Genomic DNA, 26,535 nt, shown 5'->3' with positions numbered 1-26,535 from the left:
ACGGAACTGTCATGTTCCTTTTGGGTCAGTCTCAGGCACGGTGGCCCACAAATTCGCGCCATGAGCGCACTTCGCTGGGGATGCGGCCCTCGGTGTACTTCCGCAGTCCCCCTTGCGGTATTTTTCGCGCAAGACTCTCAACAAAGAGGTCCGCGGTCCGCGCATTGTTGAGCAGCGGCAAGCCAAAGTCGACAGCATTCCTTAGAACTCATCAGCATAACCGAGGCTATATCAATGGGGAGCGTTACCGTCGAGCAACGTAGTCTTCATCGGTGAAGCTGCTCCCCCTGGTCTTCGCCAGGTTGATGACACATGAAATGTCATACTCGTCAAACACCTCCCGGAGCTTCCGCTTGTCCTTGGTGGGGAAGAATATCCGCTTCGCCGAGACGTATTGAATGTCATTCAAGAACTCCTCAACCTCCGGCGAGGAGCAGTAAAGCTTGAACCCGAGATCAACAAGGCGTTTCGCGATTCCAGGCATCTCCGGCGTAGATATGTCGCCGCCGATAAGGATACCGGAGTTGGCCTTGGGGATCTTGAACCCGGTGGTGCTGAGAAGCGAGGCCCAGTAGGCCTCATAAACATCTTTCCCGAAGCTCGCGACTTCGCCGGTGCTTGCCATCTCTGGCATCACGTGAGCATGTGTGGAGCGCTGATAAGATAAGAAACATACCAACACCAAGGAAAGGATCGGCTCCTCCCAAACGTGTCCAGGAAAATTGGGCGACCTTGATGGAGGTGTAGTCCCGAGATTCCGCCATGATATCCACGGGGCCCGGGACGTGTTCGCCCACGATCGCTTTTGTGGCCGTATCGATAAAGTTGTGGCCGAGCACCTTGGAGACGAACGGGAAGGACCGCGATGCGCGAAGATTACACTCGATGACCTTGAGCTGCGCGTCTTGTGTCTTGATGATTTGCATATTGAAAGGCCCCGAGATCTTGAATGCGGCCGCCACCTTTTCCGCGATCGTTTTCAGGCGCGCAAGGTCACCTGGAGAGAGTGAGAAGGGCGGAAGAACCAAAGTAGCGTCCCCAGAATGGACTCCGGCGTTCTCGACGTGTTCAGAAACGGCATGGACCAACAGTTGGCCATTGTGTGCAACAGCATCGACGTCGATTTCTTGTGCGCCATCGATGAATTTGGTGATCACGACAGGGTGGAGAGGCGAAACGGAAGCAGCAGCCGAAAGGTTGTATTCCAGGGCAGATTCTTCGTACACGACATTCATTGCGGCGCCGGACAGAACGTAGGAAGGTCGAATAAGCACCGGATATCTACGAGCTAGATTAGTCGAAGAAGATCAAGCGTGGCCACAACTCACTGGACTTTGGCCGCAAAAGCTTTAGCCGCATCGAGCGTGGTAACTTCGGTCCACTCAGGTTGATCCACACCGATGCTGTCAAGAACGGAGGAGAACTTGTGACGATCCTCTGCGGTATCAATCTGTTCAGGGTCCGTTCCTAAAACTTGGACTCCGCTCGTCTTCAGTCTCAGGGCGATGTTTTGAGGTAGTTGACCTTGATAGACAATAAGCCAAACAGCGAATTGAACGGGAAACCATACCTCCGACGCTAACAATCACGCCCTGACTTTGTTCGAGTTCATAAATGTCCATGACTCGTTCAAATCCGAGTTCCTCGAAATAAAGCCGGTCAGCTTCATCGAAATCCGTAGACACAGTTTCCGGATTGTAATTGATCATGATGGTCCGTTTGCCCATGTCGCGCAGCTGACGGGCGCAGGTAACAGCACACCAGTCAAACTCGACACTGCTGCCAATTCGGTATACGCCACTGCCGAGGACCATGGTTCCATGCTCGTCAAACTCAACGTCATGCTCTGAGGCGTTGTAGGTCGTATACAGATAGTTCGTGTGTGCAGGGAATTCGGCGGCTAAAGTGTCGATCCGTTTCACAAACGGCGTGATACCCAAAGATTTACGGGCTGCACGGACAATGTCTTCAGTCGTCGAGACAAGGTCAGCGATTTGGACATCAGCAAAGCCCATGCGTTTAGCTCGCTGCATTAACTCGAAGTCGATATTCTCGATTGATCCAGCAGCCTTCAAGGCATGATGCGTTTGAACAATGTTGTCAATCTTGTACAGGAACCACTGAAACCTCGTTAAGCAACTGCATAACTACAATAGTAAAAAAAAAAAAATGATTACTTTGTCAATCTTGGTCAGGTCGTGGACTTGGTCGACGGTGTAGTTTTTGTTGTACATTGCATATGCGATGGCAAACAATCGCATATCTGTTGGTCGAGACAGCGCCTTGTCGAGATCTTCTGGCTCGATATAAACCTCGAAACCTTTCCATCGAGGATCAACCTGTCGAATAGCCTTCTGCAGACTCTCCTCAAATGTACGACCAATGGCCATAACTTCTCCAACTGATTTCATGGCTGAACCGACCTCTCGGTTGACTTGTGAAGAGAACTTGGCCAAGTCCCATTTGGGGATTTTAGTCACAATGTAGTCAAGCGAAGGCTCAAAACAAGCGGTCGTTGTTTTCGTTACTGCATTGGGAAGTTCAGGGAGCGTGTGACCGAGAGCGATTTTCGCAGCGGTGTAAGCAAGGGGATAGCCTGTTGCCTTCGATGCCAGGGCACTACTCAAGAGTTAACATCGAAAGTCTTCGTTATACTTGGAATTCCAACCTTGATCGACTGAGACTAAAGAACGAAGTCAATATTGATCAACCTTTAGGAAGTAGGAAAACACACCGTGCATTGACCTCAATTACGCAATATTCTCGCGATGTAGGATTTAATGCGTATTGGATGTTGCATTCTCCAACAACCCCAAGATGACGAATAACCTTGATTGCAGCACTTCGTAGCATGTGGTACTCGTCGTCCGGTAACGTCTGCGAAGGAGCAACAACGATAGAGTCTCCAGTATGGGTGCCGAGAGGGTCAAAGTTTTCCATGTTGCAGCAAATGATAGTATTCTGTCGGTGAACTGAGTATTTGAGTTGGACGAAAAAAAGAATAGACGTGCATCTGCCGCGTCGCGAACGACCTCATATTCCAACTCTTTCCATCCTTTCATACTTCTTTCGATGAGTACTTGTGGACTTAGACTCAGACTCTTGGCAGAAAGATCGCGTAGTTCATCTGGATCGTTCGCGAAACCAGAGCCGAGACCACCGAGTGTAAAGGCAGACCGCAGAATGACAGGATAGCCAATGGTCTCCGCCGCAGCGAGAGCGGCATTGACTGAGGACACAGCAGTCGATTGGGCAACGGGAATGTCGATTTCTGTGGAGTTATCTGAATCAGTAATCAAAAGGCATGGAAGAACAACACGCACCTTTGAGTGCTTGGACGAAGAGGTCTCGATCTTCTGAAACCTCTAATGTGCGGATGGGTGTACCCAGAACCTTGACTCCCAGTCTCTCTAGTACTCCCATGCGGTCAAGCTCTATTCCAACATTGAGCGCGCTCTGTCCACCAAACGTGAGAAGGATTCCATCCGGTCGTTCTTTTTCCAAGACATAAGCGACATAGTCGGCGGTAATGGGGAGGAAATAGACTTCAGAGGCGAGTTGGTGTGAGGTTTGCCAGGTTGCAATATTGGGGTTGATCAAGACAGCCTGAACACCCTCTTCGCTCAGGGCCTTCAATGCTTGTGAACCAGAGTAGTCGAATTCTCCTGCTTGGCCAATGCTGAGGCCACCACTGCCGACCATGACAACCTTCTGAACATCTGGCCTGGGGATTTTGGGGAGAACCTTGGCGGATATACGACGCGCGAGCTCGGAAGGTGAATTGAGAACGTGCTCGCCGTCTTTGGGGTCGTATGAACCAACAGCTGGGGCAGCTACTGCTCTAAGCCTCGACCCAGAGTGAAAAGCACGCGAGGACCATGCCGCACGGTGAGCGCACTGCACTCGCAGCAGTCGCCCAAAGGACGCGAACATGAACGTTCGAAAATGACTCGCGTTTCTTCGAAAAATTTGTGACGCGATTCGCGTCTGATGCGTGACACAAAACTGATCGGACTTCTGTTTTGCTTCCGCAGTCGACAACGCCCTGAACAGCTTCTTTCATGAGCTGTTCGTTGTTCATAAACAATAGTACGAGAAACTCGGTCAAGACCCTCCGCACATCCGAATTTCCGAGCCCGTTACCCAACGTTTTACCCAATCCAGCTTGCCTGAAACAGCTCGGAAGTTGCATTGCCATCCACCGCTCTTCTCTCATCGAATTCAAGCGCAGCAGACATTCTTCGCCAACAAGGCAGCTCAACGTACTCAATCCTCATCTTTTCGCTGTTTCACCCTGATCACTCGTTGTGTGCCGTTGACCATCAAATAACTTGGGAGCTGCAACAACCTGGCCCCACTGAGTTCTGACAGTGGCACTGCAAGATTTACAAGAAGCCTGCAACTTAGACTGTAAACCTCGTTCAATTGAGTACGAAACTACGTCAACCTCGTGTCTCTTCCGCAGTTTCAGCGATATCGCCACTCCAGACTTACTGTGAGAGCGCTGCAACCATGCCCCCACCGGCACCTGAAGACTTTGGCTGATAACGGCTCCGCACGCGCAAGGCCCAGACAAATGCGTCACATCCTGCCCCAGTGGGGGCTGTCAAACCTCGGGGTTGACGACATGGAAACACGGGTTCATTCGGAGTTTCTCTCTCGATGCGATTTCCCGCTTCCGAATGATTTCCTTTCGGTCCAGGCCGCTTCAGAATATTTATACCGCCGTGCTGCTCGCTTCGTGTTGTGCTGCTGCCCAGCTATGTCGACCCCTGACCACGACCTCGAGAAGGGACTTGCCCTCACACCGATGAGCGAGTTCAGCTCTGGGTCGCAGAAGAGCGACGCTTCAACCGCGGCTTTGGTCCCCGTATTATCCAAGAAAAGTCCTCCTCCTCTTGCACTCCCGCACAGAACGAAGCGCAAAATCAGTCGTATGATAAGATTCAGCTTGTGGTTCAATACCTATAGGTGCGATCTGCAACTGCACGATTTTTCATCGACAATCCACTGACGCAATCTAAGGAAGCTTTTTACTTTCGTGGTCTCCGCAAATCTTGTGGCATTGATCCTGGCGGCTATCGGTACATGGCAATATCCTCGAAGATACTCCGGAGCTATGGTGCTGGGCAACCTCCAAATGGCCATCTTGATGCGAAATGAGCTTTTCGGCCGTTTTCTGTATCTGATTGTCAACACTCTCTTTGCCAAGGCACGTCGTTTGTTTCCACGGACCCACAAGGGCTGTTGATCTTATCGGACAATAGTGGCCACCGCTATGGTTCCGTTTAGCTTGCACATCGTTGCTCCAGGTAGGTCACAAGCTCCAAGTTCTTTATCGACTCGGACCGACATGCCTTTTCTAGCATCTTGGTGGTATTCATTCTGGATGCGCGATCTCCGGAGCAGCTTGGCTCGTTTTTCGGATTTTCCTCCTCTCCATCGATCTGCAAAAGTACCATCCATCAATCTTAGCCACGGGAGGGGTAACAGCGCTCGCAATTGGCGTCTCAATCGCGTCCGCAGTTAGTTCCTGTCTTGTTCCCCGCACAAAAAGACCAGCCTAATTTCTCGCCAGTTCCCTTGGATCCGGGAAGCCCACCACAAGTAAGCGATCACTATCCACTCTTGCGAGTTTGACCTCAACTTTTTGCCTAGCATATTCGAAGGGTACCATCGCTTAGTCGGGTGGTAAGCGTTGAATAGATACAGTAGTGGAGAAGACTAACTCATTTTTCAGGTTCGGACTGATATCCAGTGCGACCAACTTGCATTTGTTACATCTGGACTAAACGTTTTTTCCAGCTTGGATCTTCGTCATCCTCGGCGATTCATACGACATCGCGACTCATTCTTGGAATCCCAGCGGCCTTCATGATATTCGACAACAGGATTTTTGGTTTGTTATCGTCATGACCATATTGTAAGCTTTGCGAGAATACTGAGGTAGACGACTAAATATTTTACAGTACCCTTATACCTTGGGTCACTCTTCGCAAGGTTCCTGTTGTTGTCGAGATTGTGAGTTGTATCGTCCTTAATGTGTTTCACCGAATTGAGTCGAGGGCAGCCATCCCCCAAAGTGGCTATAATCCGCTTTGAACGAGGAATGCAACAAGGTTTACTGGCCAGAATTTCCCGAGGCGCTATCCTCGAGTTCCATGCGTTTGGAATCATCTCGTCAGTCCCTGCTCTCCCAAATCGTCACCTTGCTTATATCGGAGCAGGAAAGGGCGACAATCTGGGGAGCACTACCTCATATGTGGTGTTCAGGGCGATTTTACTGCAAGGTTGTTGAACTCTTCGGCATGAACGATAGCTCATTAAAACCCTCATCCAGGCTCGTACAAGATCCGCCAACACACCTTTGGACACGACAATTAAAGTTCGCGGGTGTCTCAAATACTTCAACGCTTTACAAGCGGGGGATACGAGTGTGCACGGGCACGGGGCTTGGCGCTGCACTCTCAACATGTCTACAGGCAAGTGTCAGTTTGGAGCGCTCGTCGCGGCGCTAATGGCCACAGAATCCTAATTGGCATCTGATTTGGATGGGCTCCAGCCAGGAGCAGACATTTGGGAAGACGATCAGTGGACTAATTCGAGATAATCTTCCGCCAGAGCAGTACACGCTTTGGGACTCGAAAGAGCGCGGAGGCAGACCGGATGTCATGGAGCTGATCAAGACGACGTATGTTTCTTGGGGAGCAGAAGTGGTTTTTATCACGTCGAATTTGGGAGGTAACACGGAGATGATGGAAGGATGCAAGCAAGAAGGTATACCAGCTTTCGGCACTCTCGTAGGTCCCCTTCTCTTCTGCGTTGCCACAACTGATTGATATGGTGATCAGTGGGATTTCTAATTATCAATCAATTAACGCGAAGTCTGCATGGACGGACACCTTAACTCTCATAATAACACGTACCGTACAAGATATGGAAAATTAAAATGATCTCATGACGCTTCAGCCTCCGGAGGCTCTGCTATTGTTGGCTGCTTGAAGATATTGCGTCGATACCATTTGAGCTCTTAGAAACGTTAGGCATGACAAGGAGGTATTTCTGGAGGCTCCCACCTTCGATAGAGGCTCTGATATCATCTAAGGCACTGAAGAGGTGTTGAGGGCTGCAAGCTACAAAAAGAAGGGTGAATTATGTACCGATGTTTACTCTCCTTTAGCTTTGGAAGGCCAAGTTCAGGATACCAGCGCCTTGAAAGTTCCTGCGAAGTACGTCAACTTTCAAGTGGATGACGCGTGGGGGCCTACTTTGACAGAAGAGACATCTAACACGATGAATTTGGACCTTGCCATAGGGTGATGGAATGGACACACCAATAATACTGACCCAAGGAATGAGTATGAAAAGCTCGATAATAAGGTATATTCCGCACCGATAATGCAACCACTCGATAATTTCAGGCATTTGCTTCACAAGAAACCCTGCATTCGATGCATACGTGATCAGCCGCAAGAAAACAGGGTGAGTACTTTACCTCTGTCCGCGTGGACTGAGTTGCCAGCCAAAATCCCGACACGGCGTTGTGGGATCCACTTCTTGATATAAGCCAGAACCGTTTTTGAAACGTCCTCGAGCGAGTGCGGCGAGTCCAGGCACGCTTGCGTCAACCCAGACTGGCCATGTTGTTTTGTGCACCACTCATCCATCCTATTTGAGAATTAGCGCTGATCGGAGAAGAAGAAGGCGCAACAAACGCGTCAAGAGATGCTTTGTCCGTCTTGATAATGAATTCGATGCCATCGTCAACGGGGCGGAGCTGTCCGTCTGTGATTATCACTGCGATTTCAAGAATCTTATCCTTCTCGAGATTGAGTCCCGTCATTTCGCAGTCCACCCAGACCATAGCGTGGTCTTTGTAAGCCAAAGGGCGGTTTCCTTCCATCAGTTGTAACCTTCTGGTGGGGTGATTCCAGCGAGTTTGTTGCGGGCCTTGAGCGCAAATGCGAGAACGACAAGCAAAAATGTGCTGATAGAGAGCTGAAGCAGAGTGCTTTCCGAAACAAAAGAGCCTTCTACGGATGGAAAAAACGTGTGGGCAGTATCTTTTGAATAGCGAGACGCGAAGAGGAAGATCGGCTGTCACACATCACGTGATCGTGACGCCTCTCCACCATTGCCTTCTTCTTTGACGATGGCCGACGCTGGTGCGCAACTGGTACAATCGTTGGGTCGTATCCTACAATCTACTCTGTAAGTTTATGCTCCTCTCTCTCCAGCAGGCTCATCCCATGCACCAGAGTTTCAATCGAGATTGTGCCAGGGGACCCCGAAACTTGGGGCGCTTCAAATACTGAAGGTTTTCTGTTATCGCAGTCTCCGGAGGGCCAAAATCTAGGCGTTTTCCAGAAGCACCTTTATAGCATATATCCGACTGCAGTCTCTATGTTGAAAACAAGCGCTCACAACGCCTCAGCAGTCATTCTCCTTGCTAATCCTGCTCACCAAACTGCCTGGAATGCGCGTAAACATCTAGTTCTCCAGTCGGAGCCGCACTTTGCTGAGTCGGAACTGCTGTTCTCTGAGCGTCTTATGCCGAGCTCAAAGCCTGCTGCCAAAGAGTCCATCGCATGGGCCTATCGACGTTGGTTACTTCACTATATCTATGGTGCCACTGCCCTTCCTGTAAAACGTGTCGAATCAGAGTTCTTGCTCGTCTCAAAATGCTGCGAACTCTATCCCCGCAATTATTTCGCGTGGTCGCACCACTATTTTACCGTCGACTGTCTTGTTACAGCTCTCGATGCTGACCACAACCTTGACTCTCCCTATATTGGTGTCCTGCTTGGAAGAGCTCATAGTCTTCGTCGATGGATCGAGACCCACGTCTCTGATTTCTCCGCCATGGATCAGTACTGCAAACTGTTATCTCGAGTCAATTCTCTCTCGTATTATCGTCACGCATTCTCAGCGCTATTGGACCCCCCTACCCACCTTCACCACACCATTGAACTCATACAAACTTATCCCAATGAATCCTTATGGATGTTCCTCCGAGCTCTTTTAATCGTTTTCCCACAACTGGTTGAATCTGCTGTTTCCCTCACCTCAGACTTTGAAAGCGTGCACAGAGACAGATTCGCTCGATGGGTCCAGCGTATTATACCAGGTGTTGTGTTGTAGTCTGTAAAATCAGAAAAAAAATGTACTTGTTTTGTCGCGTCAGCGTGACACGTAGCACAAGCGTGTTTCGGCGTTTCTCACCTTTACTCATCGTCTCGCATGTTAGAGGCAGCTACCCTCAACTGAGCCCCCCTCTTTAAAGATGGCACGACACAGAAACCGGTCCATTGTGTGGATTACGCTTGGTTTCGTTGTCTTCATCGCGCTGTCCAGTGCTCACGCTTCCACAACGCCAGAGGTAATACCCATATCTCTATCCTCCGCCGGGTAATGTCTGACTTGTCTCTAGCCTCAGCTTGGGACCACGGAGACGGAAACCAATTCAGTCCGTCGACTTCTTGCACCGTCAACAAATGTACTGATGCCTGTTAGGCCAATGCAGAATTTGACCAGGTCGCGGAAGGTTTATTTGGATGCTCTTTCGTGTTGAAGTTGCTGAAGCCGCTCTAGCGACTCGTGCCTACAAACAAGCACTCAATACCCTATCGACACTGACCGCAAATCCTCCCCAGCACACATATGGCTCGTCCTATTCGACCCAACCGTCCAACTCCAAGTCTCTACTCTCCGCGTTTCTCCCGAACCTCCAAGGACAAGGCCCGATAGCCAGCGCTATGCGGATTGCAATCAAACTCCAGCGGCAGTTTGCCGGCGGGATATTTTCGTCGGCGGACAGAGAGTCGAGGTGGAAGCGGGAAGAGGGCAAGGGCAAGGCAGTCAAAGTTATCGACCTGCTGCAGCACTCTGCTGAGCTCGGCAACACCGATGCGCTATACACGCTCGCCCACATATCACTGGTGTGTAGACCGTTGTCAACCAACTCGCCCTTCGTCTAACCAGCGGTTTCGCAGTTCCCACCCACAATCCACTTCCCGTCAGATCCCAAACTGGCTTTCGCCTCGTTTTCGACGCACGCGACCATCACCGGAAACGCGTCCTCGCAAGCGTTCATCGCCTTCTTCCATGCGACCGGCTACCAAAAGGTTGTGCCCATCGACCAGGCGCGAGCGCAGCTATACTATACATTTGCGGCCAACGGTGGAGACAAGGGGGCCCAAATGAGTCTGGCGTATCGTTACTGGAGCGGTATCGGGACCCAGGAGGACTGTAGTCGTGCTGTTGATTGGTATGAACGCGCTGCGGAGAAATGTGCGAAATCCTTTTCCGCTGTAGTGCATATATTAACTCCTCAAATAGCTATGGCGGTCTTCACGGCTGGCCCGCCGGGTGGACGAACGTTGCCTCAAACACCCACGCGTCTGTCTGACTTGGTTGGCGGTGTTTATGGCCCTGGTGCTAGTGTTGCCTCAACGGGCTTGAATGCCCAGAAAGCTGCCATACGCGCAGGAATGTCAAGAGCTTCGGGAGAAACTTGGGAAGATATACTCGATTACTACCTCGTTCGTCCCTGATTCCCCGTATGTCTTCCTCTAACAGGTTATAGTTCAACGCTGAACGACGAGAAATCGAATTCGCCTACCGACTGGGCAAGATATTTTATCAAGGTAGCATCTACGCCTCTAGAGGTGGTATCGCATCCGGAAGCGAAGGGGTCGGTGCTGTTCCGCGCGACTTTGAGCGGGCGCGGCATTATTTTCTACTGATTGCGCGCCTTGTCTGGCCACGTGACCCAACGAACCCGCTCCAATACAAAGCGGCACAGATCAAGGACGAAAACCTGCCCATAGTTTATGCCTCCTCAAGCGCAGCCTTCCTGGGTCGCATGTACCTGCGCGGCGAGGGCGTTAAGGCTGATCCAGCGCTGGCCAAGATGTGGTTTGAGCGGGGGAGCGAGCACGGCGACCGGGAATGCCAGAATGGATTGGGCATCATATGGCGGGACGGCCTGGTACCTGGCCTCAAAGCCGATCCGAAGAAGGCTGTTTCCTACTTTACGGCCGCGGCAAACCAAGAGCTCGCGGAGGCACAAATCAATCTGGCCAAATACCATTTTGGTAGGATTGCTCTCTTGGCAGAATGTTGCTGATTGTTCGTAGTTCGGGGCGATCTGGGGCCAGCTGCCCAGCTGTTTGATACGGCGGTTCTGTATGGCTCGCCCTTCGAGGCGTATTATTACCTCGGCCAAATCCATTCTGTCAACTCGGAAAGCCGCGCTGTGCCTGCCTCCATCGCATCCGGCTCATGCTCGATGGCGGTCTCGTTCTACAAGATCGTCGCCGAGCGCGGGGTCTGGGGCGACGACCTGCTTCGCGATGCGGAAGTTGCATGGATGTCGGAGACCGACAGAGGCCGCGAAATGGCCATGCTCAAGTGGTGGATTGCCGCAGAGCGTGGGTCGGAGATTGCGCAGAATAATATCGCCCACATTTTGGATCAAGGTGGGTATTTTTTTCTGACCAGAGTCCCTGGTTGATATTTTACTAGATAGAAGCATTCTCCGTCTGACGCGTTTCTCGCCCAACACGCCATCGAACGAAACTGCGAGGCTGGCACTGACGCAATGGACGCGTGCTGCAGCTCAGCGCAACATTGACGCACTGGTCAAAGTCGGCGACTATTACTACCATGGCTTGGGTGTATGGGAGGACGAGGTCGGTCGGTTCGAGAAAGCTGTCAAGTACTACCAGGCGGCAGCCGACACGCAGCAGAGCGCGCTGGCGATGTGGAACTTGGGGTGGATGTACGAGAACGGTATTGGTGTCCCGCAGGATTTCCATCTGGCAAAGCGGCACTACGACATGGCGTTGGAAACGAATGGAGAGGCTTCTTTCCCCGTATATCTCTCACTGCTCAAGTTATACGCGCGGAGCATATGGCATACGCTAACAGGTGGTCAAGGCGGCCTGAGCCTGTGGATCTGGGACGACGACGAAGTGGAATTGCGTATGTTGCGACTTGTTCTTCATCATCTTGCTGATAACCAGCCCAGAACCGCCTCCGCGGGCCGCGACGATAGAAACTAGCAACAAAGATACCTCAGAAGACCCCGTATTTGAGAAGGAGACATACCATGATGAGGATGACGGGCCGTGGTACATTGGCAAAGCGCGGGAAGAGTTCCGCAAGAAAAAGGCCCAGGCGCCGGGAGAAGACGAGGATCCTATCCAGGTTAGTTTCCCTGACCAAGTTTTCACTCGCTGAACGTGTCTAGTGGGCACGTGACCGAAGAAACGACCGAGAAGCCGAGTTTGGCGCGGACGACTACCAGCTGCGGGGCGAGGGCGAGGCAGACGACTTCTCGGACACGGTTATCCTGATGCTGCTTTGTTTGGCCGTGTCGGTGCTTATTTACGTTCGGACAAGAATTGTCGACCGGATGCGGAGGGAGCAGCAGCAGCCCCAGGACGGGGAGGACATCGGTGTGCCGCCTCCGGGGCTCGAGCGCGATGACTGGGCCGTGTTGAGATAACATCTGTGTAAAAGTACTGCTGTATAGTATTCTATAGACCGTAATGTGGACCATGGCACATTCCCAGAAGCACCCCCAGGCTCGGCCTGCAAAGACTGGAAGAGGTTCTTTGAGCAGCGGAAGGTGTCTTCGATATTATTTGAGGGAGAGAAGGGTATGTATACTAAGTGATTTTCCTAGACTAGGAATTCAGAGCCAACTATACTTACTGGATAATAAGATTCAATATGTAGGGTATTCTCAACGGCACCAAGATCTTTTAGCTTGGTGCCAGCCTGTGCATATGATGCAGACATCACGTCGATGAGGGCTAAAGTATTTGCATCACCTGTAGATGTTTCAATCCTGGAAGCTGAGGATTATATAGGATTATATGTACTTACTGTTTCTAAATCTGGTAAAATTTGATTTTAATTTACTGATGCTATTGGGTACCCTTTGACGAGCTAGACAAAGTGCTGCATGACTGTTTAGGTGAATAAGTACATTTACCTGGACTGGAGTCTGGGACTGGACTCTCTACTGATGCCACGTCACACTCGGCGTTTACCGCGACCGAGCGTGGGAAAGAGCACGTGTCGCCAACCTAATCAGGGCGTACTCCTCTCCGGCGAAGTCGCCTGCGACGACGACGAGTAGCATCATGGAGCTGGACGCGGACAGCCTCGAGCCGTATATTGCAGAGATACTCTCCGCACCAGGTGCGTGGCCTGTGACAGTCTCTGTTGAACAAGGGGCTAACGGTGGCCAGGGACGGACCTTGCGACGATCAGCGCGAAGCGAGTGCGGCGGCAGCTGCAGCTTGTCGACCCTGCACTGACGCCGGAGTTGCTGAAGGCCAACCGCGTCGCTGTCGATGCCGTCATCACCCGCGTCTTCGAGCGCGTCCAGCAAGAGGGTGGCGGTGTCAGCAGCATCCAGGGGTACGAGGACAGCAGCCCTCCGCCACAGCAAGCTGTGGCCCCGCTGCCTAAGAAGAAGAGTAGCCAGGAGGCGAGCGATGCGGAGCTCGCGCGCCAGCTGTCTAGCGAGATTAACGGTCGTACGAGGAGGAGCAATGGGAATGCGGGGAGCGGGGGAACTCGGGCAGGTAGCGGGACGCCCCGGAAGCGCAAGGCGAAGAAGAGCGCTGCGCTCGTCGACACGGACGACGACGATGACGACAGTGACGGCAGCGGTGGGAAGCCAGCCAAGAAGCAGAAGCGCAGTGAGGGCGGCACAGCGAGGGGCGGGTTTGCCAAGCCCTATCTCCTGAGGTGTGTATTCTTCTGTTCTACCCTATTTTTTTGCTTATTTATATGCAGCGAGCCACTCGCGGCGGTACTCGGGACAGACTCGCTCTCGCGCCCGCAGGTCGTCAAGCAGCTCTGGGTGTACATAAAGGCAAACGAGCTGGTGTGTTTTCCATATAACGCGCCCCTGTCCCTTTCCTCATCTTGCCAGCAAAACCCAAACAACAAGCGCGAGATCCTCTGCGACGGCGCGCTCCGGCCCGTGTTCAACGTCGACAAGATCGACATGTTCAAGATGAACAAGGTCCTCGGCCAGTGCGTGTCCTTGTCCCCTCCTTTTGTCCTTCTCACACAGAGACAGACATTTGCACGAAATTGAGAGCTAGTAACAGTGTTCATACTTATTTTTGCTGTGTGTCTATTTGTATTTGTTTTGTTAAGCTGCGTCGAGAGACGCTGACTCCCATGCTCGTTGAATCTCCAGGCATCGACTGGCTGCCAACGTTCTTCCGCACAAGTGGCTATGTAATATGCTCATGCACCGAGTGTTACGAACGCCGCCACCGGCGGAAATCCAAGCTGTAGTTGAAGCTTCAACTACGGCAAGTAGGAGAGCTCTGCCTTAAGAAGCCCGCAATAACTCACGCCCAACAACAGGCATACATCCACAGCACTGTCGGGGCGCGATATTGCAAACATTTAGAAGTGTGCATCAACAGAACGCTGGAGTGGACGCGAAACTGCGCTCGTCGTCGGTCTCTGGCGGAACGCGCCCGGTTGCAAGTGGTGGTTGAGATTAGCCCGTGATGGATCGGCGATCACGTGCACGCCGAAGACTCTCAAAAATCCTTCATGGAGGTCGAGCGGGAGTCGCGTTGGCCTCAGTTGCCCGCATGTAATATATGGCGACTTCTTTCCGCTTCAATAGCTGACTCTTGTACCAGTGCAACCAGTGTTACCGTTCGTCAAATCGTGGACCGAAGTATCCGGTTGATAATAGATATCTGAATGAACTCGAGCCTGCTTAACAAGGTCCATCATCCCCGTCTTTACTCGTTTCCCCCACCTCAACTTATGAGCCGAATTCAGTTTCCGACCCTCCCCTCCTGTCTCCCTTCTGCCCGCCACCATAATGCAAGAAGGCGACTTATTCACCACTCCTTCCTATGCTATACCCCACTCGAATGTCTCTTCTCCACAACTCGCACCACAACCCTACCAAGCTCCCAGTCAGCGGCAGGGCAGCTCACTCGACTCGTATCGTGATGAACCAGAGAATGTTGGTTACCCTCCAGCCTCGCCGGTCGCCTCTGGCCTCTTGTTACCAGGAGGAGCCGCCAGCCAAGCGGGCTACAGCGCTTACCCGGGAAACCCTCTGCCCCAAAACGCGTATGCAAGTAGGTACAACGGAGCAGACAGTCCATACGTCCCAGGTCGTGCCTCAGCCGATCAACGAAGGAAACGGCGACTCATTGGATTGGCTGCAGTTATGGGCCTTATTATCGTAGCAGCTGCAGTCATCATACCAGTCTATTTCGCTGTCATCAAGAAAAACAACAGCAGCAAAGCCACTTCTGCGACATCTTCAAATCCTAGTAGCGGCAGCCCCAGCAGCAGTGGGGACCCCGGCGGTGGTGAAAAGCCGACAAGTGCTATAACTGGCTCCGATGGAAGCACGGTACTAACTGCGGATGGAACTTCGTTTGTTTACAAAAATCAGTTCGGTGGTTTCTGTGCGTGCATATTCAATCGCAAATGTTTGGACTCGCTGATCACGTCGGCAGGGGTTGATGACCCAAGTAACCCATTCCTCAACTCTGCAGCACCCAATTCGTGGACACCGCCATTGAATCAGTCTTGGACGTGGGGGAAGGACAAAGTATACGGTGTCAATCTAGGAGGATGGTTCGTGCTAGAGCCTTGTGGGTTTTCTATTTCGTTTGAGAGTCGTCAGCCTCATACGCATCAATAGACATTGCTCCGGCCTTATTCCAGAAATACCCGTCAGCTGCGGACGAATGGACCTTGTCGACTATGATGCGCGCCGATGGTACATTAGAGAGCACCATGGAAAATCATTACGACACCTTCATTGTGCGTTTTACCTTCTTGACAGTTGATTTTCTGTGACGCGAGCATAGACTGAGCAAGATTTCGCGGAGATTGCTGGTGCTGGCCTCAATTGGGTGAGAATCCCTATACCGTTCTGGGCTATCAGGTTGGTTATTACTCTACTCCGATGATCATATCTGAATAATTCATAGTACTTGGGCAGACGTTGGTCAAGATGTGACTAGCGCTACAGTTTCCGAGCCCTTCCTTGAAGCAGTCTGTTGGAAATACATCATCCGCGCTCTGAACTGGGCAAGGAAATACGGTCTCCGGGTCAATCTCGATCTCCACACTGCCCCTGGGTCACAGAATGGCTACAATCACTCGGGGAAACAGGGTCAAGTCAACTTCGTATGTGGGATTTCGCTGGCTCCGTCTCTGTCGCTAACGATTCGAAACACAGTTGAATGGACCGATGGGTGTTGCGAACGCACAACGAATGCTGGACTACATCCGTATTGTTATCGAGTTCGTTTCACAAGACGAGTATAAAGACTTGGTTCTGATGGTTGGGATAATCAACGAGGGTGCGTGTTGTCATTATTTCTTCTGAATCCCCGTTAATGTTCTATAGCTCTGCTTCGCACCATTGGCAGAGACCAACTTACCTCTTTGTGCGTCATCTCGCCTAGTTGAAGGTCCTGTGCTAATTTCCTTCAGTTACCTTCAGGCCCATGATATGATCCGCGGAATCACCGGCTATGGCACTGGTAATGGACCATATATCAGCATTCACGATGGGTTCGATATGTCTTTATGGGACGGTTTCCTGCCTGGCTCTGACCGCATTATTCTCGACACACACCCCTACTTTGCCTTCAATCAGCAACCCAACACCGCGCCGATTGGGCTGTCTTCTGACCCTGCGACCGCTGGCGGAGTTTGGCCAAAACAAGCTTGCGATTCGTGGGGCCCGGGCATCAGTGCTAGTCAGACTGCTTTTGGTGTCACCGTCGCGGGCGAGTTCAGCAACGGCTACAACGACTGTGGGCTATATGTGACGGGCGTCAACGGGAGCCAGACCTACGGTGGAGACTGCACGTTGTTCCTGGACTCTGCCAGCTGGAACGCGTCGATGAAGGCGGGCTTGATGCAATTCTCGCTTGCGAGTATGGATGCGACCCAGAATTGGTTCTTCTGGACTTGGAAGGTGCATTTCTTTCTCTGATTTAGAAACACTCAATATATATATGGTAGATTGGTGCTGCCGCCAATGGTATTGTCGGTGCCCCGCTTTGGTCGTACAAGCTGGGTCTTGAGAATGGGTGGATACCTCCGGACCCCAGGAAGGCCATTGGTGTGTGTACGGGACTGGGAGCGGGCCAAGCCGAGCCGTTCGATGGAACGTACAGCGCTTGGCAGACGGGCGGGGCAGGCGCCGGCACCATTGCGCCCTCAGCATCCGCCAAGTTTGGTACCTGGCCGCCCGTCTCGATCGCTAATGTCGAGGCTGCTTCACTGAAGGCCATGCCGACCTATACCCCAACAGCGAGCATAACCACGCTCACTTACGCAACACCGACGGCTAAGGTCGCTGTTCCCTCGCCGTCTATTGGGCTCGGGAATGGCTGGAAGAATGCAGGGGATAAAACTCCAGCGATGACCGCCGTCGCAGGCTGTGTTTACCCTAATGCTTGGGGAGCATTGACGCTGCAAGCGCCTGCCGCGCTTTCAAGTTGCACTGGGGCGTGAGCACTTTGTCCATTATATTATATTGCGAGTAAAACTATAGCAATGCATTGTAATTTTAGCGACAGAGAATGTCGAGTCACTGTAGGTAGTCAACTCTGTTGTCACACTTTTTACACTTTTTCAAATTTCGATTCAAGTTGCGGCAAAAATTGTCTAGTGGCGGTCCGCTTGCGGCGTCCTTCGTGGGGTATGATTGTCTGAATTTGTCTCGGAGCGGAAGGAAGAGCACAGGGCGTGGACAGGAAAGCAGTGGCTCCAGCCTCGGGTCTGGTGGCGGTCCGTTTGTGGGGTTATCTTGCGCCGGATAAGTAGCACAGCATGGGGAAGCAGCGGCAAGGAAACGTTGGAATGTGAGTTTTACACTCAGTAATGCGCGTGCTAATATAACTGGGAGTCGGAGCCTCCGCCGGCGGTTTGTGCTCGTGATTCAACTTGAACAAAAAGCGGAAGCAGAAAGTCAACCCGCGGAAGCAAGTCCAAGGTCAGACAAGAGCTGTGTCAGACAAAGACCTCCGCTTCCGCCTCCGCCCCCGCTGCGGGTCGGCGAGACATGCCCCGGACCCCACTCCGGAGGCGTATAAAACCCAGCGCATTTGGTGCCCTATCCCCAGTTCACCGAACTACCAAACCCACTGCCGCTCGACGAACATCTTACCAATCCAATCCAAACACTATGTTGTCCGTCTCGAGTCTCAGCGCTCGCCGCGGCGGACTTGCCGCGGCGGCCCCGGCCAGCTGGCCCGTCCCGTGCATCACCATCACCGTCACCCCCGCCACCCCCGGCGGCGAACAGACAGCCGCGCAGATCCTCGCGGGCGTGCTCGTCGCCGAGCCGCACCTGCTGTACCCCCCCGGGCGGCTGTGTCGGTCTCAGGTCGCCGTGGCCCCGCTCGTCACCCCGGCCCGGCCGCTGCCGGTGGTTCAAACACTCCCGGTGCCACAAACAAATTTAAAAACACTCCCGATGTCGATGCCCACCCGGCCGAGACTGCGGCGCACATCCGCCTCGCGCACCGTCCGCCGCCTCGCTGCACCGCCCCCGATGGCGCGCGGCGTCGTCGGGCAGCCGCAGTTCGTGCCTGCCCGCCCTGCGCTGCGGCGTGCTACTCCTTACCAGACCATGCAACGGAGATAGGCTAGCGCCGGTGTGGCCCAGACAAACATAAAAAGAACAGACTGGAGGCAAATCTCGTCGTCGTTTACCCAAATAAAATACCCTGTGTTGTCGTTTTCCAATCGCAATTATCTTCTGTGCTTTCATGAAACCTTCCGTGAGATTAAGTCCTGTTTCGGCGCTCGAACCCGGGGTTCGACGAATATCCGTTCTATGGTAAGAGTAAGACACGGAGTGAGACCAAGTTGGCTTGTCTACCTTCGGCTGACACTAGTCCCTCGGTCTTCGTAGGACCAGGCACGGTTCAAGTTGCACAGTGAAGGGAACTGCAGACCGACAGCCTGCTCGGCTTTGCGCACGGCACACACACCGACGATGAAACGCCCCTTAAACTTGAAGGGTAACTCGGCCCGGCGCCCCTTACACTATGACGTCAATCTTCTCGCAGTTCTGTTTCATATTGCGGGCGCGGGAATAGTCTGTGGGGCGGTTCAGATCCGTGAGGGTCTTCTGTCTTGAGCGGGACGACGCAGCACAGCATGCGGATGCGGATGCGAACTCGGAAGTGGCAACGCCCGGCGGTGCATGCAAGTTGCGCGCGGGAACCTGACACGGGGTTGTTTTCGGCCGAGCCGAAAAAATACGCGTGTTGGGGCTGAGGGCTGCCCGGGTAAACGCTGCAGCCCGCTTGGCTGGCGGCTCCTCCCGGTAATAAGAGGTCGGAGGCAGCTGGCGAGGCTGGAGGGTACTAAGCCAGCATTCTCTGGTTCGTCACGATACGAGTCGAGCGAGCCGCTCTGCCGCTGCCCGGGAGCTTGGGCGGGTTGTGGTGCGAGTCGTGGAGAAGAGGCATCCGCGTAGGGAGTGGTGAACAGGTCGCGTTCTTGCCACCACGGTGGCGGGCAGAAGGGAGACAGGACGGGAGGGCGGGAAGCTGAGTTCGACTCATAAGTCGAGGTGGTGGAAACGGGTAAAGACGGGGATGATGGGCCTTGTTAAGTGGCAGGCTCGAGTTTATTCAGATATTACTTCGGTCCACGACAGTAACACCGTTGCACTAGCACAAGAGTCAGCTATTGAGGCGAAAAGAAGTCGCCAGACGTACGGGCAACTGAGGCCAATGCGCCTCCCGCTTGACCTCCATGAACGATTGTTGAGAGTCTTCGGCGGCTCTTCGGCGTGCACGTGCGTCACACGGCCCGCCCGCCCGCCGATCGATCACCGGCTAATTCTGCAACACCGTGTTTCGCCAGAGACCACTGGTCAGCGAGCGGAATCTTCGGCGACACTCAGCATGGCAGCAAGACAGCGACAAACAGTAACTCACCCGGCTTCACAACCGACCTAGCATGCCTTTGAAAACCATCGCCGAGAGAACGTTTGAGTGTACGCGAATGAGCTTTGCCTCAAGTTGGCCGTGGCCGGCACTACCAGCCGGGTGCGGTGCGGCAGCCGCTTATTGAGAGGGACCTCAGATCCAGACGCCTTCGTCAAAAACCCCAGAGAGCCGAAGTACTAGCTAGTTGAGAACATGCGTAAATGTGACATGGTGTGACAACACCGATCAACTTCGCGAGCAGCAGCGAGCAACTCAAAAGGCCACACCAGTCGTCCACTTGGCTGAGTGTCCCATACGACGCTGGCAAGCCGCAATGCAAGCACTTGTTGCCGCGACCAGCACCATCACACAATCTCGCCGGAAACGGACCTAAACGGACAAGTTCTCTTACTTACTCGTAGCATGTCGCCCCGCCTGCAGCTGTGAACAATCCTGGTCAAAGCTTATCCTATGAAGACTCCCCAGCGCCCGCTATCCAATGCCGAGGGAATCCAAATTGACTGGATTGCTTCAATAGCGGATGTTAAAACTCGAAGGTCTGGGAAGGCGGCGTCTGCGCGGGGGCCAGTGGCTGTCCGTCTACGGGGTCCATTCAAGGTGCGGAAGCGTGCTCGGAGCGGAAGTGGAAGCCATCGGACAGTCCGACAATCGCTGTGCAGAAACCGAGACCGAGACCTTCCGCCCCCGCCCCCGCCCCCGCGAGACATACCCCGGATGCGTATAAAAACCCGCGTGGCCTCAGCGGTGTGTCCCCAGTTCACCGAACTACCAAACACTCTTCCGCTCGACGTTACCAAATAACGATTACCATGCCTTCCATCTCGAGCACCATCGCGCTTCCCCGGGTCGCCCAAACCCAACTGCCCATCCCACCGCCGATGTCCCGCGCTGGCCCCCGCCGAGTCGTTATCCCCAAACAACTTGAAATCGTTCCCCCACCGATGTGTCGCGGCGTAGTTGCCCCAATACAACTCGAACCCATGCCCACCCGCCCCCGTCTCCGCCGCACATCACCCTCATGCACCATCCAACGCAGACCCCGCAGTGTTGTTCCGCACCCACCTCCAATGTCTCGCGGCGTTATTGCCGAACCACAATTCGAACCCCTATTCACCCGTCCACCGCTGCGTCGGGCATCGCCCTCCAGGGCCCTCCACCAGAATCTCAGACACTCAGGCGTCAGGAGGGAAACTGCAGTCAACAGACTCCCAGAAACATCGGACCTCAGGGTAGTATTACCCAGACTAGCCTTCCAAACAGCGGCCCCAGTGAGGGCGGATTTCATAGTCGTTTATATCTTCCGTTGTCTTTTTGGCTCTAAATCGAATTGATTTTATTTCTGCGTTCCCCAAACTGTGTCGAGATTGAGTTGTCCCACCAATTTGAACTCTTAGTACTGTCGCTGATACGCTTGATTCGTGTGTCAATGTCTTCATTAGTTTGGAGATTGTAATCGATAAATGCTCTCGCAGTTGCGCGTTAAATTTTTCCAGTACAATGAGGAGCAGCTCTTGTCGATGGAATCGAGGTCACAACCGTGAAACTCGTCGGGCCGACCCGGCCCGGGTGCATTATGACGTCAATTCCTTGCGCAGCAGCGGGAATAATGTCTAGCTAGAGTGGCGGTCCGTGGGGTCAATAGTCTCGGAGCGGGGGAGATAGCATAGCATGGGGCAGCGGTTTCAAGTTTGCGATCAGGAATTCGGAAAGGTCAGTGTGTTCAAATGTGTCAGTGGTCGATGAACACTTGAGAGCGAGGCCTCTTATAGATCTTGTCTATTTTTTTGTGTCGTGTCCCGCTGAATCAATTGTAAGCAAGGCTCGAGATTTGACGAATGGTTTGAAACGGAAGCATAAAACAACCTGGCGGAAGTAAATACAGACTCAGACAAACGCTGTGTAGAGACAAAGACCTTCCGCGCCGGGCCGGCGAGACATGCACCGGATTCCGTCCTGGATGGGTATAAAACCTGCAGGACTAAGTGGCATATCCTCAGTTCAACGAACTGCCAAACACTCTTCCGCTCGACCAACACCTACCGCTTAACAACCACCATGTCGTTCTTCTCCAGTACCGTCGGCGTCGTGCGCTCGCTCCCGGTTGGCGGGCTTCCCCGAGTTGCATGGATGCACATCCCCCGTGTTATCCCCGCCTCGCCTGTTGTAAACTTGAATCTCAAACTGGCCGATAAGCCCACAGCCATTCCCCCACCCATGGCACAGGCATCGTCTTCACGACTTGTTCCAGTCGTCGCCCAAACACCTGCTCCTCCGCTGATGTCTCGGGGGTTTGCCACGCTTGTGGCCCAGCCACAAACCAGGCCCACCCGCCCCCCTCTCCGCCGAGCATCTCCCTCCCAGACAATCCAACGCAGGGCGCCACAACCGCCTGCAGTTGCTGAACCCAAATATGCCCTACCCCCGGCGATGGCTCGCGGAGTCGTTGGCCAACCACAATTTATGCCCACCCGCCCCCCGCTGCGTCGTGCTTCTCCTTACCAGACCACCCAATAAAAGAGGCCGCTCAGCGTCACGGCGCAACTGACAGTCGCGATAGTCCCTAAATTTACGGGCCTACGGTTACCCAGATTGTCAGTCTTTCAGACGGAGGCGAGCACAGTTTTGACTGTGGTGTATATCTTATGTTTTTTTTTCGGTTAAAAATAAAAATTGAGTTTGTGTTCACGATTTTGCATTATGGTGTTGAATGTCATTGAACGTTGAGTGAGAATTGCGCCAGTTTTTGTCTGAGCATCGTCATTCTTGGAAGACCAAGTCCTCATGATACCATACAATGTATGCCGCCTTGATTTTGATTCCAGGTTGTACATCATTGAAGCCCGGGGAACAAAACCTGTAAGGTTAGTAGTCTTTCAGTTCAAGCTTGGCTGATTTTTCACTGGGCCCACCGGCGGCGCGTCACCGTGACTGCTACCGTTGCACCGCAAGATAGTTTCAGGGTGGGATTAACGTTAACGAGTACCCGTAAACCTGAGGCCGGATTCGAAGGAGACGTCATGATGCAGAATTTGAACTGCTTGAAGTTTGGATCCGGATGTTCATTATTGACCCAGACTGTTGCCGACACGCGATGAAGCCTCACTTGCTGCATACTTCGGAAGGAGGGAGGAAAGCAGGTGGAACGGAGGAGAGTCTATAGGTCACACTCCCTCCGCGCGTGACGTGGTTGCGGTCAAACCTCATGATGCTGAACGATTTGCCATTCGTTGTGCGAACACATCGCTGCGGCATAGTAAGCGCCCGGGTTACACGAGGTAAGATCTACTCTGGATTTTGCTACCCCAACTCCACCGAAGCCTCATCATAATCAACTCCCGCTCTTCCTTATATATCGACCCATGCCCAACATACACTCCCCATCTTCGGGCCATGCTCTCCAAACTCCTTGCCCTTTGTCTACTTGCCGTCAGTGTACGCGCAGGTCCTTGTGACATCTACAGCTCTGGCGGCACTCCCTGTGTCGCGGCTCACGCCACAACACGGGCGCTATTCAACTCATATAGCGGCTCGCTTTACCAACTCAAACGGGGGTCGGATGGGGCCACGCTCAACATTTCCCCCCTCACTGCTGGTGGTGTGGCCAATGCTGCCGCCCACGACTCGTTTTGTGGCGGGACCACCTGCGTAATCAGCATCATATACGACCAGACTGGGCGCGGGAACCATCTTACGCAAGCGCCGCCGGGTAGTGCTGCCCAGGGCCCAGAGGCAAATGGACTGGATAGTTTGGCGGCTGGTGGCGGCGCACCAGTACAAGTAAATGGCCAGAAAGCCTATGGGGTGTTTATTCCTCCCGGCACTGGCTATCGCAATGATGCAACAAATGGAATTGCCGTAGTACGTCCATTTTAAAAGAGCTATTCATCGACTTAATAATTTCCCAGAACGACGATGCGGAGGGAATGTACGCTGTGCTCGATGGAACTCATTTCAACGGTTCGTGTGTTTTCTTTCGCGTTTTCTTCGCTTCTCACAAAATCCAGGCAATTGCTGCTTTGACTACGGAAATGCAGAGACAAATAACCACGATACTGGCTTGTCTATCCCGTTTATACCAAGCTATTCCGACTGACTGTAACAAGGAAACGGCCACATGGAGGCAATCTACTTCGGAAATGGAGGGGGTTCCGGCTCTGGAAGTGGGCCATGGGTCATGGCTGACCTCGAAAACGGTCTGTTTTCCGGCCAAAGTGCCTCCTCTAATCCCGGGGATCAATCTATCAACGCCCGCTTTGTTACTGCCATCGTCAAGGGTGAACCGCATGTTTGGGCCATCAGGGCGGGTAACGCGCAAACTGGATCTTTAACGACTATGTGGAGCGGGCCACGGCCTGCTGGAAACTACGACCCGATGCATAAGGAGGGTGCGATTATATTGGGCATCGGAGGAGACAACAGGTACGCATTTACTAGCGTGACAAACATTCAAATAACTTTGTTCAGTGATCGCGCACAAGGAACTTTTTATGAAGTATGTGTCCTTCCATTGAAGTACTTGTCTGACTATCACAGGGTGCCATGACGAGCGGCTATCCCACCAACGCCACAGAAGACTCTGTCCAAGCGAACATCGTTGCAGCAGGCTACACCACTACCTCACTCGTCAGTGGTCCCGCTATCAGTGTCGGCTCGACAGTCTCCCTACGAGCAACGACTGCCTGTTGCTCAAACCGGTACATCGCCCATAATGGGACAACCGTCAAAACCGAGCTCATCTCCTCCGCCAACACTACTGCCATCAAACAGACCGCATCGTGGACAGTTGTTTCCGCCCTCTCCGCGACCGCCGCAGCGAACGGGTGCATATCATTCCAGTCGCGCGATGTCCCAGGAAGTTACATCCGCCACTCCAACTACCAGCTCTTCCTTAACGCGAACGACGGGTCCAAGCAATTCGCAGAGGACGCAACGTGGTGTCCTCAGGCGGGAATTAATGGCCAGGGTAACTCGGTGCGCTCGTGGAACTACCCCGCACATTGGTGGCGGCACTTCAATGGCTTACTCTATGCTGCGAGCAATGGTGGCCCTGATAGCTTTGATGCAGCAGCAGTGTTTAATAACGATACCACTTGGATAGTCGGACCGGCTTTTGCATGAACCATTACTACGTAACTACAAATTTGTTGTCTATTTCTTTTCGTTATGCTGATCCACAATGCATTTAACCAGCTCTGCAATCTTGACTGCCCCCTGGACTGGCATGACGTCCGATCTAAGCAGAGAAAGGGCACATACGGGAGTGTCTGAATGACAGCAGATGGTCACTTCCTCGAGGCCCTCTTCGCTTAAAGGAAGAAATGTGCCCTTGTTGGTCGTGATTTCACGATGCTGCAGCATGTGAGAAACCTATAAGCGCAAAAATATTTTCAGAGACGATTCCGATAATGGTTGATGTGCGAACACGTTCCCGGACTGTGTCAAGCGACACAGGATCGTGGTTCCTAAACAACGCTTTAATTAGCTGCACTTTGTCGGGCACAGAGAACAGTACTTTGTGATCAATAGCCTGCCCTCGGAATCATAGTCCAGATCTGCGAACCACTCTGGTTTCCCAATGGCTCAGGGATGAAGTGATACAAAATTCAAGAATCTAACCTGGAATGAACTTTATTCCGGCCTCCTTACAGGCAACCTGATGCATTGTCCCCGGTAGCCCGATAAATGCCACTGGGTACTGGTCAGTGGAGAAGGTTTTGGTCGCGGCAACCACCGCTTGTGCGAGCGGAAGAGACCGCGCTGTTTGTCCATAGATCGAGCCCTTCCCATACAATGAGTTCCAGGTTGAAACATTGAAGGAACTCGACGAACATGAGGCTTGACCTATGGAAAGATGTTTCCCCGTTAGTCTGAGCGGAAGTTGAAGGGAACTTGAAGTCACAAACATGGTTCAACTCGAGATTCTGCATCTTCAGAAATCCTGTGATGGCACCGATTTGATATACAAAGCATGCTTTGAGTTCCTCCTAGTCACTGGTAAAACACACTCGAGAGGAGAGGGCGGGAAGCTACCGGTTTTATGAGCATCTCACGGCGGCCAAATCCCTGCCGGTCAGGCAACGAAGGGTGCGCGCCAACACGGACGCCGTATTTTTTCGCGAGCGCGACGGTGGTGTTTATGGTCTCAAAGTCACCAGCATGGAAGCCGCAGGCGACGTTTGCGAGGTGGATTGTCTTCATTAGGGCCTCGTCATCGGCCTGCAGCAGTTGAATAACGATCCAAAAGCAGAGAGAATGGGCCGAATACAATAGTGTAAATTGAAAAGCCCTTGTGAAGCTATGAGGCCGTGAGGTAAATGAATGCGGGAGGCGTGTACCCTCACCCAGGTCGCAGTTCAATGTGGCTTTGAGTGAGCTCATCGTCGTTGGCTTGTGAGAGTGCGAGAACTTGATGCGATTCCCACATCGTCTGCTGGCCGGGCCGTCTGTACTAATAATATCAGGCCTCTTTGGGCCAGGCAAAACAGAAGCAAGTCAAGGCCACAAGCAAACTTTCGAGGCAATCGCAGACTGTTAC

General features: G+C 52.8%; 10 protein-coding genes across 10 annotated transcripts; 7 read left to right on the top strand and 3 right to left on the bottom strand.

Annotated features, from left to right (window-relative positions):
* Positions 1 to 31: 31 nt before the first annotated feature.
* MIND_00027800 (Carbamoyl-phosphate synthase) lies at positions 32 to 3,954 on the bottom strand (the record flags this gene model as incomplete). The annotated part of the gene is made up of 10 exons (XM_037357248.1): positions 3,324 to 3,954; positions 3,008 to 3,283; positions 2,735 to 2,972; positions 2,669 to 2,683; positions 2,178 to 2,619; positions 1,571 to 2,120; positions 1,329 to 1,524; positions 677 to 1,281; positions 249 to 627; positions 32 to 200 (listed from the first exon to the last, which is right to left on the bottom strand). The coding sequence occupies exons 1-10, from the start codon at positions 3,931 to 3,933 to the stop codon at positions 32 to 34; spliced, it is 3,480 nt and encodes a 1,159-aa protein (XP_037225158.1). The 5' UTR covers positions 3,934 to 3,954.
* A 616-nt stretch (positions 3,955 to 4,570) lies between these two features.
* On the top strand, positions 4,571 to 6,863 carry MIND_00027700 (uncharacterized protein; the record flags this gene model as incomplete). The annotated part of the gene is made up of 14 exons (XM_037357247.1): positions 4,571 to 4,971; positions 5,026 to 5,219; positions 5,268 to 5,312; positions 5,367 to 5,525; positions 5,579 to 5,607; positions 5,636 to 5,691; positions 5,741 to 5,757; positions 5,806 to 5,923; positions 5,970 to 6,021; positions 6,071 to 6,180; positions 6,228 to 6,290; positions 6,341 to 6,488; positions 6,528 to 6,800; positions 6,852 to 6,863. The coding sequence occupies exons 1-14, from the start codon at positions 4,577 to 4,579 to the stop codon at positions 6,861 to 6,863; spliced, it is 1,671 nt and encodes a 556-aa protein (XP_037225157.1). The 5' UTR covers positions 4,571 to 4,576.
* Positions 6,864 to 6,955: 92 nt separating this feature from the next.
* Positions 6,956 to 8,079, bottom strand: MIND_00027600 (Exonuclease domain-containing protein; the record flags this gene model as incomplete). The annotated part of the gene is made up of 8 exons (XM_037357246.1): positions 7,716 to 8,079; positions 7,496 to 7,668; positions 7,394 to 7,442; positions 7,335 to 7,342; positions 7,269 to 7,285; positions 7,161 to 7,222; positions 7,077 to 7,108; positions 6,956 to 7,029 (listed from the first exon to the last, which is right to left on the bottom strand). Exons 1-8 carry the CDS (start codon positions 7,901 to 7,903, stop codon positions 6,956 to 6,958), a joined length of 603 nt encoding a protein of 200 aa, XP_037225156.1. The 5' UTR covers positions 7,904 to 8,079.
* Positions 8,080 to 8,152: 73 nt separating this feature from the next.
* Positions 8,153 to 9,141, top strand: MIND_00027500 (uncharacterized protein; the record flags this gene model as incomplete). The annotated part of the gene is made up of 2 exons (XM_037357245.1): positions 8,153 to 8,211; positions 8,259 to 9,141. The coding sequence occupies 2 exons, from the start codon at positions 8,153 to 8,155 to the stop codon at positions 9,139 to 9,141; spliced, it is 942 nt and encodes a 313-aa protein (XP_037225155.1).
* A 142-nt stretch (positions 9,142 to 9,283) lies between these two features.
* On the top strand, positions 9,284 to 12,511 carry MIND_00027400 (Ubiquitin-protein ligase; the record flags this gene model as incomplete). The annotated part of the gene is made up of 11 exons (XM_037357244.1): positions 9,284 to 9,379; positions 9,431 to 9,466; positions 9,514 to 9,544; positions 9,592 to 9,938; positions 9,993 to 10,290; positions 10,339 to 10,541; positions 10,586 to 11,096; positions 11,139 to 11,480; positions 11,527 to 11,985; positions 12,032 to 12,210; positions 12,254 to 12,511. The coding sequence occupies 11 exons, from the start codon at positions 9,284 to 9,286 to the stop codon at positions 12,509 to 12,511; spliced, it is 2,760 nt and encodes a 919-aa protein (XP_037225154.1).
* Positions 12,512 to 13,094: 583 nt separating this feature from the next.
* Positions 13,095 to 14,129, top strand: MIND_00027300 (SWIB/MDM2 domain protein; the record flags this gene model as incomplete). The annotated part of the gene is made up of 5 exons (XM_037357243.1): positions 13,095 to 13,212; positions 13,263 to 13,767; positions 13,816 to 13,906; positions 13,955 to 14,058; positions 14,105 to 14,129. Exons 1-5 carry the CDS (start codon positions 13,155 to 13,157, stop codon positions 14,127 to 14,129), a joined length of 783 nt encoding a protein of 260 aa, XP_037225153.1. The 5' UTR covers positions 13,095 to 13,154.
* A 746-nt stretch (positions 14,130 to 14,875) lies between these two features.
* On the top strand, positions 14,876 to 17,547 carry MIND_00027200 (Glycoside hydrolase family 5 protein; the record flags this gene model as incomplete). The annotated part of the gene is made up of 9 exons (XM_037357242.1): positions 14,876 to 15,476; positions 15,528 to 15,665; positions 15,716 to 15,837; positions 15,885 to 15,961; positions 16,008 to 16,206; positions 16,259 to 16,382; positions 16,430 to 16,469; positions 16,516 to 17,005; positions 17,053 to 17,547. The coding sequence occupies 9 exons, from the start codon at positions 14,876 to 14,878 to the stop codon at positions 17,545 to 17,547; spliced, it is 2,286 nt and encodes a 761-aa protein (XP_037225152.1).
* A 4,508-nt stretch (positions 17,548 to 22,055) lies between these two features.
* MIND_00027100 (uncharacterized protein) lies at positions 22,056 to 22,514 on the top strand (the record flags this gene model as incomplete). Its single annotated transcript, XM_037357241.1, has 1 exon — positions 22,056 to 22,514. The coding sequence occupies one exon, from the start codon at positions 22,056 to 22,058 to the stop codon at positions 22,512 to 22,514; it is 459 nt and encodes a 152-aa protein (XP_037225151.1).
* Positions 22,515 to 23,390: 876 nt separating this feature from the next.
* MIND_00027000 (Carbohydrate-binding module family 42 protein) lies at positions 23,391 to 25,118 on the top strand (the record flags this gene model as incomplete). The annotated part of the gene is made up of 5 exons (XM_037357240.1): positions 23,391 to 23,858; positions 23,906 to 23,957; positions 24,104 to 24,419; positions 24,465 to 24,492; positions 24,534 to 25,118. The coding sequence occupies 5 exons, from the start codon at positions 23,391 to 23,393 to the stop codon at positions 25,116 to 25,118; spliced, it is 1,449 nt and encodes a 482-aa protein (XP_037225150.1).
* A 30-nt stretch (positions 25,119 to 25,148) lies between these two features.
* On the bottom strand, positions 25,149 to 26,424 carry MIND_00026900 (Lactam utilization protein lamB; the record flags this gene model as incomplete). Its single annotated transcript, XM_037357239.1, has 9 exons — positions 25,149 to 25,211; positions 25,257 to 25,349; positions 25,396 to 25,462; positions 25,513 to 25,564; positions 25,617 to 25,779; positions 25,830 to 25,841; positions 25,904 to 25,984; positions 26,031 to 26,295; positions 26,342 to 26,424. 9 exons carry the CDS (start codon positions 26,422 to 26,424, stop codon positions 25,149 to 25,151), a joined length of 879 nt encoding a protein of 292 aa, XP_037225149.1.
* Positions 26,425 to 26,535: the final 111 nt, after the last annotated feature.

Source organism: Mycena indigotica, assembly GCF_014461135.1.
Source record: "Mycena indigotica strain 171206Taipei chromosome Unknown Mind.scaff0001, whole genome shotgun sequence".
In the NCBI taxonomy this organism is placed as follows: Eukaryota; Fungi; Basidiomycota; class Agaricomycetes; order Agaricales; family Mycenaceae; genus Mycena; species Mycena indigotica.
This window is presented reverse-complemented; position numbering and strand designations above follow the sequence as displayed.